This window comes from Melanaphis sacchari, unplaced genomic scaffold (assembly GCF_002803265.2).
Source record: "Melanaphis sacchari strain LSU unplaced genomic scaffold, SCAv2.0 Contig0_pilon_pilon, whole genome shotgun sequence".
Taxonomy (NCBI): Eukaryota; Metazoa; Arthropoda; class Insecta; order Hemiptera; family Aphididae; genus Melanaphis; species Melanaphis sacchari.
In genome coordinates this window covers 8,565,634-8,576,781 of record NW_020270366.1, presented here as the reverse complement: position 1 = coordinate 8,576,781, position 11,148 = coordinate 8,565,634, and the positions used below count along the sequence as shown (strand labels likewise).

The 11,148-nt window shown below is 27.8% G+C and overlaps 1 protein-coding gene and 1 long non-coding RNA gene across 2 annotated transcripts; both read right to left on the bottom strand.

The window, feature by feature from the left end:
• Nucleotides 1-195: 195 nt before the first annotated feature.
• On the bottom strand, nucleotides 196-2,195 carry LOC112599058. Its single transcript, XM_025345777.1, has 2 exons — nucleotides 1,647-2,195; nucleotides 196-219 (listed from the first exon to the last, which is right to left on the bottom strand). Exons 1-2 carry the CDS (start codon nucleotides 2,193-2,195, stop codon nucleotides 196-198), a joined length of 573 nt encoding a protein of 190 aa, XP_025201562.1.
• A 5,842-nt stretch (nucleotides 2,196-8,037) lies between these two features.
• On the bottom strand, nucleotides 8,038-10,901 carry LOC112596268. The gene is made up of 3 exons (XR_003114753.1): nucleotides 10,843-10,901; nucleotides 9,947-10,110; nucleotides 8,038-9,827 (listed from the first exon to the last, which is right to left on the bottom strand). It is a non-coding gene; the product is annotated as an uncharacterized LOC112596268 (long non-coding RNA).
• Nucleotides 10,902-11,148: the final 247 nt, after the last annotated feature.

Below are 11,148 nucleotides of genomic sequence, written 5' to 3'. Positions count from 1 at the left end.
GGTACAACATTGTAGAATATAATGTTTATTTTGTAATGCATACATTTTATTTCCTAAATTTCCTTATCCTTCATTTTGTGGAACAGTGAAAAACTTATTCAAGTGAGTATAAAACAAATAATATTTAAACAAACAAAAAATACACTTGAATCACAGTTACCTACTTGATCCAGTGCCATTACACCAACTACAATCTTACAAATAGTACTTACACCGCGTCTATATCAAATTTAAATAGTGATAATTATACATTTTAATACAAACATTATGATATGCAACTTTTAATAAAATGAGTTAGGTTTGACCTAACCTAACCAACCTGTAATATACTTCTTGAGTTATAATAATTATACATAGTCATGATATTCTAAATACATTTAACAAGACATAAAACTAAATAGAAAGTGACAACTGATAGTTTTTAAATTTTTTTTTTGTAATCTCTCGTAAATACCTAGGAAATACATCTATCATCGTGTTTTGTGCGTATTGCAATTATTTGACAAATTCCTCGCCAATATTTATGTATTATGCGCGCTGAATTTTATATTATTGTACTATATTAGACATATTGGAAAAAACAAATGCAACCTCAAATGCACGTGCTGCACTGATTTGTATGATTACATTATACGATATCCTATAAGGCTGTAACGTATGTATTATATCTTACCCACTGCCTATAGTACTTAATAGCTGTATTAAAATTACTACAGATCTTCATGGGTAGGTATACCCATGATATTCTGAATTTATATTATAAACGTATATTAGGTACCAACTTGGTATTTCACCAAAAGCAATACAAAATATATTTTTATTAATATTAATAATGTTTGTTAAATGTACCTACATAGGTACCTATATACTTCAATTTCAATCAAGCAGATGATTGTCGAAAACTAGCACAAACGATGAAAAGTATGACTATATTTAGAATGATTATAGATTTTTTAAATAACCTACATCCATAAAAGTTTATAAGAAAACGGCATCAAAATCAAAATTAAATATTAATAGTATGCTGGCGCTGAATATTAGTATAATAGGTAGGTAACGGGTCATTTCCCCGTCCCCATTTCACCGTCGAACATTTCCCCGTAAACACTTCCCCGTAAAATATTTTTCCGTCTAATACGTTTTCCCGTGCGACATTTCCCCGTCCCCGTAATTTGTAAAATGTTGTTAATTAATAATAATAATAAAAGTATATAAATAATAATATTAATAATAATAAAAATTTTGAGAAATAATTATAATAAAAAATAATGCTATTGGTATACGTTATTACAGACACATAAAATAATTTGTAAAATGTTATTTAATAATAATAATAAAAAATATATAAATAATAATAAAAATGTTGAGCAATAATTATAATAAAAATGAATGCTACTGGTATACGTTATTACATTATTACAGATACATAAAATAATTTGTAAAATGTTATTTAATAATAATAATAATAATAAATATATAAATAATAATAAAAATTTTGAGCAATAATTATAATAAAAATTAATACCTTATATTTGTAAATTATGAGCAATTCCAATTAAATATTCATTTAAATTACGTTCATGGTAAGAATTTACAATTTTTTTAATCCGTGTGGTTGTCTTCGTATATTTTTTCTTTTTAGCTACCTGTTCTTGCCCTGCTATTAATTGATTGATTTTTATTTCCGTTAACCCTTGTTCTTTTTTTATTACGTCTATTAATCGCCATATTGTTGGATGAGATGCACCTAACAATGACGAAAATGCTCTGTGCCATCCTTCGACGGAGTTGTTTGTTTTTGGCAAATCTGCAAGTGTTACGTCGTATTGATTCCGCAGTGCTAAACTAAATGTAGGTGGGCGTCGAGTTCTACGTCTATTTGGTCTGCCGATCCATGTATCTTCAAAGTAGTCTGTCAATGGAAACAATAGTTCTTCATTTTCTACAAAAAAACTTTGGGACATTAACTCGTCAAATTTTTTTTCAACGTCAGGTATCGGTACAAATGCTAAAGCCATTAGCTGTTTTACATTTAAGGCAAAGTCAGCATTTGAAATATATTTTTCTCGTATTTCAGGGATACACTGTATTTTTCTCCATATGCATTGTCCAAAATGAAAAAAGCAGCCTCTTATTCGGATGTCCTTGAAAACGTCTGCAATCGCACCTAAAAGCGCTTGTTCAAAATCAACCATAACACTTGCTGGCCGTAAATTGTTTTCCAAATTTAGAAGTTCTTTATAATAATAAAAATGAATACTTTTGGAAATAATGAGTGTTGTTTGATAAAAAAATCACCCTGTATATCCTTCTTTTGACGAAGAAATGTCTAACGGGGAAAATCGCTGGACGGGGAAAGTGTAACGGGGAAATGTCTAACGGGGAAATGTATTACGGGGATTCGTCCATGAATCGGGTACTGGGTACACCTTAACATTACCTAATTATCGTTGTTTATATTCGTAATGTAGATATTATTACTAGTCCATAGTTGATAATTATTTATTTATTTCATGCTTTATCCAATTCTTTTGTTTGTTTGTTTTTTTTTTTTTGATTGTTAATGATAACAATAAGATTGTTTTAAAACGTTATTTCACTTTTCGTTAAACAACAAGACGAAAGCTTATAGTATCGGATAACTGCAGGATAAGTGATGAGTCTGACCTTAAAAATTGATTACAAACGATCAGCGTCCTTAACTATTATTGTAAGCAGCAAGGCGGATTTCTAACGTAGATACCGGTAATAGATACCTCCACATGAAAATAAATTATATGATTACAATTATTATCGTTTTTAAACGATTGTATAAGTCGTACAACATGAACCTTCAAAATACGTTCTTTTATTTTATGACTAAAAAAAAAAATTACTTCGGTTTCAAAACAAATCCTATAAAATGCATACCAAAAGGATAAAATAATTGTATTTTTACACGTTTTTTAAAAATATTTTTGAATTCTTTGACCTTTGAGTTATTGTCATCTAATAGAATCTATAATGTTATTCTTCGTTTAAATAAATATCCAATTTTTAACCTAAAATGTCTATAAAAAAAAATTTTAGTGTACTTATATATTTTAGATTTTTTTGATTTTCAGTATGATCTTCTTATGAAAAACCTTAAATTAAATTTTAAGTTTTAACTATTGAACACTTTATAAATTTTTAACTTCAATAATATTAATTTATTCCAAATGTTCGCGATTTCAATAAATTGTATAATTATAAGATTGATTATAAAATAAATCATGTCTACATATCTTTAATATTTATATAAAGCTTTAATACAAACTTATGAGAAAAATTGTATTAGATTTTCAAATTTCTTAGTCAAACAAAAACATTTTAATCAACATTTAACGAAATGAAAAATAGAGCATTTTTTCTACTATTGAAAGTGTTTTCAGATTCAAACACATAAATAAAATAAAACATACTATAAAATTAATACTTTTAATGCTTTACTCAAAATCTAAAAATTAAATGATAATAATTTATATTTGTATCAAAATATATATCTTGGATGCATAGGCGTAACTAGGAGGGGACTTGGGGGGGGCTTAGTCCCCCCAACATAATTTTTAGCCCTCCTGTCATAATTCCTAGTCCCACACTCCCGCCAATATTAGTAACATTTTTAAACTTAAATTTAAAATATCGTTTTATTTTTTTAAATTTAATATCTTGGAAAAATATTAATTTAAACTATATTATTGTATGTAATGATCCTGTGTAAGACGTATCATGTTGTGTAATTTTTACTACACAAATACTCCCTACTAAGAAGTTGTCAATAAACTAAAAATCGTTAAATTCTTTATATCTAAAATAAAACTTAATAATATGTTAATACCACTTGGTTTATTATTTGTTTTATAATTAAATATTAATTTACATTCATATTATATGTATAATCAATGAATGTAAGGTGTTTGGTGGGGTGGGGGTATGGGGGTATGGGGGGTAGAGCCTTCCACTTAATTTACTTATAATAAAAATTCTAGGGCTGAAGCCCCCCTAACTTTAAGGTCTAGTAACGCCTATGCTTGGATGATAGGTGAACCACGGTTATGTAGACATTTTACACTGTTCAATATCGGTCTGAAAATCAGTTTCATACAAATCAACTGTTGAAAATGATATTGGCGCTAGGCACTTGAAAAGAAATATTTCTCAGAATTAACGTAGTACAACATAATAGTTAATAATATAAGTCAACATGATATGCTTATATGGTGCATATACGTAAGTAATAATGTGTTTAAGTCACTAGGTAAGTATTATATGTTACATTGGTACCTAACTTCCCAAGTATGCAAAAACAATTTGTAGATAGTTGGGTCTTGGGTGTACATCGAAGCGTTACAAGTGCTACATCAAATAGCCCTATTTATTTGTTGAACACAAATTCTGAAATTAACTTCCTGCGTAGTATAGTATGATAAACGATAATTTAATACATCAAGTCATGAAATATTAAGTATAGTCTTGACTCTACATATGTCCTGAGATATGACTGACGATGTTAACTATTTATTTAGGTATCTATATTTATATTGTATATTACAATTTACAAGATATTGAAATCAAATATTTAACCGATAGTTGTCTAGTCATTTCAGCGGTATTTGCGATATTCTTAAATTTAATACGACGGGAAATCCTGTGCGTCAGAATTGATTCTTAGTGAGAAAAAAAACCGAAGCGAGTACCATAAAATAAATGTGAATAAAATTTTTCTACGACTGAAACTTCGGAATACAATATACTCTGCACGAAATTTTCTCAAGTTAATTATCCATTCAAAAAATGACGTCTCTAATAGGACTCTTCCATTATATATGTACATATATATTAATTAGATATCACGTTATTCATGTAGTAGGTAATTGGTTGTTGACCCCATTGAATAAACTATTATTTTAACGATATTTATCGGCGTCCGCATTATTATTTGTCCAAGGCAGTTGGGTAAACATCAATATATTACACAAGACTAAAAAAATTAGGACTACGTTAAGGATTTAGAACATTTAGGTACTGTGGACGTCTCCGTTAGAATATCTATAAGTAGAATGCCTTTTTGCGGTAAGTAATAGATGCATTTATTATATTATTTATATTTAAATATATATTATATTACATTATATATATACAATCCAATAGATAGAGAGGTCAAAAGAAGAAAATGTGTGCCTATTTGTTATAATTCAGGTATACTCACTAATTACTATTGTTTTTAACAAAACTTGTGTTCAGTTTTTAAAAACTCATGAATTATTTCAAAATTAATATTTTTATATAAAGTTAAACGCTGTGGATAAAATTTGAGGTCGTAAAATAAAAAATACTTTTAAAAATCATTGAAAACCAAATCTAATTGGTAAAATTAATCAAATGTTAAATAATACCTGTGGTATCAGAAACGGTGTTGTCAAACATGATGCTTATAGATTGATACGATTAGTAATCATTTTTTGTAAATACTTTTTTATAAACAGCATACAAGATTCGTGTACCATCATTACATTTATAAATATATAATATACGAAGGGTGGAAACTCTGACTAGGTCCAAAACCACCAATACCTAATTCTAATCATCAACATGCAAAATGTAATAATTTCTATAATATCAATTATTATTAGTCTTAAACACACGTGACGTGAATTAGGTATAATAAAAATTAAAAGGTCATGTAAAGAGCATACGTATTTAGTATTTACATAATATAAGGTATAGCTGTATAGTGTATAGGTATTCTAAACATATAATTACTGTTTAAACAAGAGTTAATTCACCTTATACACTTAATAGGTCATTTACTTAGAACCTTTTGATGATTTGACGAATTACATTGTACCGCGTAGAATAATATTGATTCCTATAAAGGGGTTGTCAACCTGTTTAACCATGTGAGTCATATTTTTTTCAACTTTCCGTCGAGGATCGTATTAATTAGAAAGACAAATTGTACACATTATATATATTATTAGGTGATAATGATAATTTTGTGACTAAAATAAACTATGTTTATAAGCTATGACTTATTTATAACTTTTTAAAAAAAATATAGGTTTTTAAGTATAAAAAAAAACTTTTACGAAAAAATTAAAAATTCAATCAAATATTAAAAAATTAAAATTTTAAATTAATGCAATTTTTGTAATTGTAAGGTATTCGTTAATTTTTCAATATCAGCTTGCAAACTTGTAGTTGAGATTCGTAAATGTCGAGTTTAAATGTTCATTGCTAAATTGTGAAGGGTGTTTATTTTTCCTATAATTTACAATTTAAAATATCTGCTCACATACATATGTAATTGTAAACGTTGCTATCGTTTTTTATACAGATTGCCTGATTCCCTTAAATGTAAATACAGAAAGGCAACTATAATATTGAGATTTAAGATTAAATTAAAGCTATTCCCGAAAAGAATTTTTAAGAACCTCTTAATTTTGAAATTCAATAATTTCCGTTTGTAAATTATTGTTGATTATAAAGGATTCTGAAATAATTTTATCTTTTTCATTTAGAAATATTACTTTATTAATCGTAAATTTAAAAACCATTTAAGTTTTGCTATAATCTATTCAACCGCCTGATTTTTTTTTAAATGTATAACGTTTCCATATTTCGATTCAATTTCAATAAAAATTTGTTGAAATTGATAATGACTCAAATAACCATTCTTTTGAATAAAATGTATTGAAGAAATTACAACACATAAAACTTCTTTCCACACGAAAACTTTACAATATAATGCTTTTGGTGAATTATACAGTAATAGTTTATCAGAATTTTATAATCGTTTTCCTATATTCTTTTCTTAATTCTTCTTACTATACCTTTATTTGAGTTACCTACTCTTGTATTTTCCACTACTTATTTTCATGTTTACTAATTTTTTCCATTCTAATCCTAAATTGATTATTGATTTATCAATTATCAATACTTCTGAAGAAATTTTTTCCTGTGGTAGTACCTATTTTTTAAATTACATAGATCATCTGGTACTTCATAAACATTAAAATTACCATCAATCTCAGAAATAAAAATTTAAAGTAGTACTGTATCACGTATCTATGTCTGTACTTTCATCCGTTGCGAGTAAAAATAATTAAAAATAATAATTTGGTCTTTGAATTACTGCATTATTTTATTATTTTTTTATTTTTCAGTATTAGAAAAAAGACTTATGTCTCAATTTTTTTTTATTCGAACAAATTTTATCAACAGATAACAATAGAAAACATGAATTTTTAAATGAATTCAGCATCAATGAAAAGATGATTATTTTTTGATATAATTTCAACAATTACATATCTATTTATTCTAGTTCATGCTATTGAATTATTTTGATTAATTTGTTTTTTAAAAATATCAACAAATTATATAACAACTTTTTAATAAAGATTTAAAATGATATATATTTTTTTTAAAACACCAATGATATTTTTAATAGTAGATTTATGCTCAGAATCATAATATCGTTTTATGTGATATTCTTTCAAAACTGAATTTGTTTTTTTACAAACTAGGCATGAGGGTTTACTTTTATTCTCAACTAAAAAAAAAAATACTAATTAACACAAAAATAATTATAAAGTATTCATCACAAATATTTCTTTTCTTAGTTATCATAATTATGTTAGAAGTCATTAGTAAAATTACAAAACCATTACAAATGGACGCAGTTACAATATCATTACATTATATACGATGCACGCGTCATAATCGCGGGTTACATTAATCGCTACATTTGCGAAGTATGTCAATCGTCATTCTTTTCGACTCCAACCAAAAATACGCAAGCATAACATGTAGGTATAAAAACAATTAAGTTAGATTTTAGCAAAAATGCCATAAATATATTTATATTTATTTTATTACAATAACCTAGCAGTATTTTGCCACAGCTTTATTTTTATTATTAAATAAAGGTAATAAAATTATATTAAATAAATTAGATTAAATATTACAATATAAATTAACTAAATATAATATACAATAGACAATAGTATTACAGTATATATTTTAGGTGAGAGAAGAGGAAAGTTAAGTTTCCGACCCCTGAACTATAGTCTATAAATATGTCATTTCCTTTCTGTACAGTAGAATTTCTGACCACATACTCCAGATATGCATTTCCTATTTTTAATAATTATATTTGAGAATATAAGAACAATAGATATATACTCTTTTACCAAACCGTTTGATTGCTGTACATAATTCAGTAATTGTAATTAATTTATTCGCTTCGATATGAATATTTCTAGTTCAAAACGAATATACGAACCGCAGTTATATGCTAGTCAATAGGTACTTACTGTCGTATTTACAGTATACCTACTATATTACGTGTCGCCCGAATCACCATCGCAAGTCTCTTGTACGCAAGCGATATTTAATAATTTATACGCGAGGCCCATGGACCTTAATGGATATTGCGTAATATTGTTTTATAACTATCAGCTAAGATGGAATACCAAATGACACCACATAACGACTTATGGTGAAAAAAATAGACGGCAACAAAGCAATTAGTAAAAAATAAAAAATAAATTAACCACTGTTCTCCGATGTTGGTATATTATTTTCATTAACTTTACAAGTATTACGGCATAGTAACCACTTGTTACACTGCAGCGCATCGCCAACCGTAATAATTATAATAATAATATTCGTATTAGTCATATTATTATTATTATTATTAGTGTACAGACAACAGATTTGCGGTCATGTTATATATACATATACCTACATAATATTTTACATCCTGTGAATAATATATAGCGCAGTGTACCTGGCAACTGTAGATTGTATTATTTATATTTCAATTCCAGCGTGAGCAAGAATTTAATAATGGCATATAAAAAATGCTCAAAAAACGAATTTTTCCTGTTTGCAAGCATAATAATAATAGGTATTTATGGCTAGGTAATAACACATTATTGTTGTGGTATCTGTCGTATATGATATATCGAAACAACACCACTTGGTATACGATATTATGCGGATGTGCCGTGGCCGTATCACGGGTATACCATAATAACCGGCCGGCTCGCACGAAAAAATAATGACAGTTCACGCAATAACACTATACGCAGACATATTATTATTATTGTGTTTACGACGTACGTTTCGCAATACTCATAATTCGGTTGCACACACCACAGGGCACGACGTGGTGGTTGCGCGGATCGAAACTGCTCCACGGTCCTGACGCACAGCCGAAGTCGTCGTATGACGTGTAGTAGTAGGTACATAAAACAATTATACGCTATAGGTAATAATAATGCCCATCGACAATTAAAAATAGTATGAGCGATAATCAATATCATTATTTTCGTACGCATAGAATTCCGTACGCGAGGATTCGAAAAAAAAAAAAAAAAAAGGGCAGTGCGTCGACGTCGTAACTATCTACCTGGTCAACACGACTGCCTGGCGCGCTATGATTGCATACGTTATTAATGTTATTATAATATTATGTATGGGTACCAGCTATGCGTATGTATACCTCCTATAATGTTATATATTAATATGGTCGTTGATCAATGATAATATTATACATTGAACACGATGATGCGAAACAGTAATCATTCCTCCGAGCGTCGTTTCCTCTATAATTTTGTACCCGAGCGCGTGTATACGTATTAAATATTACGCATACGTGTACGCAGAGTTGCGATAATGTAGTCGGACAGCGATTTTGACGTAAGAGTTTTTAATATTATAATCGTTGTCGGATCCGAGAACGATATTTATCCTCGGGTCTCGATCGCCTTCATTCAACCTGCGCTATTCGTGCCCGAAATCTGCGAAAAATAATAATTATTATTATTACAACCATTATCATTATTATTGAGTACTGACGCAACTACGCAAAGCGTCCGCGTAAAATACTCGAGATTATACAGTATAATATTTTATGAACCCGGGCCGAAGAACTGTAGACTAATTCTTCACCATAAACTTTAATATCTTGAATTACATAGCTAAAAATACACAGATATAGGGCGATTCTTATGGTGGTAGTGATTAGTTTCTTCGAATCATAGCGTCCGTCCTTCTATACACTAAAATGCACTATTTAATCTTCTGAAAGACATAAAAAATATTTTTATAAAACACGTTTTTGTAATCACTAATACATCTCTCGATTCCTTTAGGTTCTAAAATACATTCGATACTTGCAGTAGATAACATTTTTAAAAAAAATATTCTATTTCAAAATTTAGATTATATGAAATCGAAAGTGTAGCCACTTAATAACTAAAAGATGATATCATTAGAACAGTTTAATCAATAAACATAAAGATGAAGTTAATTCAGTTAATAACGAGTGTTGAAAATCATTCAACAGAGTCTGTACCAGTGTGTGTGTTATTTATATTGTTGTGTGTTATGTTTAATACCACATAAGTCATAATTATACACATACTACATATGGATCAACTTTAAGTACTTGCTGTAATACGATTAGTCAAACATTAAATATTAAAAACACCTCTACGTCAAACTGTATATATTCCTGATGTTTTTCAATTGAAAAAAATCAAGATTTTGTATAGCCATTGTGTCAATAATTGAAAGTTACTGCGGCGATGGTCATTCATTTGCAGTAATTTTATTATTATTCAATTTTAAAACTTATATAGCAATTATTTTCATAATTTAACCTAGATAACATAACCATATCTTGAATAAAAATGGGCACTCCAGGCGAGTACGTATTATTATTGATCTTAACAATTTGTAATAAATAATAATATATTATAATACAGGTAGTGACATACTATACAAACTATTAATTTCATGACAAATACTTACATTACCATTTAGATCAACATTTTTGGTAATTCACTAAACATATTTTTAGAGAAAAAAATGATACTCTTATATAATGTTGTTTAGTAATAATTGTATGTATTTAAAATAAAATATTGCTACGTTGACACACTTCTAAAAAATAAATATTTACTTTTAAACGAATCACATTGTTTATAATAATTATTCGATTATTTTATGTCATAACTTATTATAAACGCATACAAAACTACAGTTATACAAACATAATATTTATATAGGTACTATAGGTATACCTACGTAAGTATTGTGAATATCAACTATAGCTAA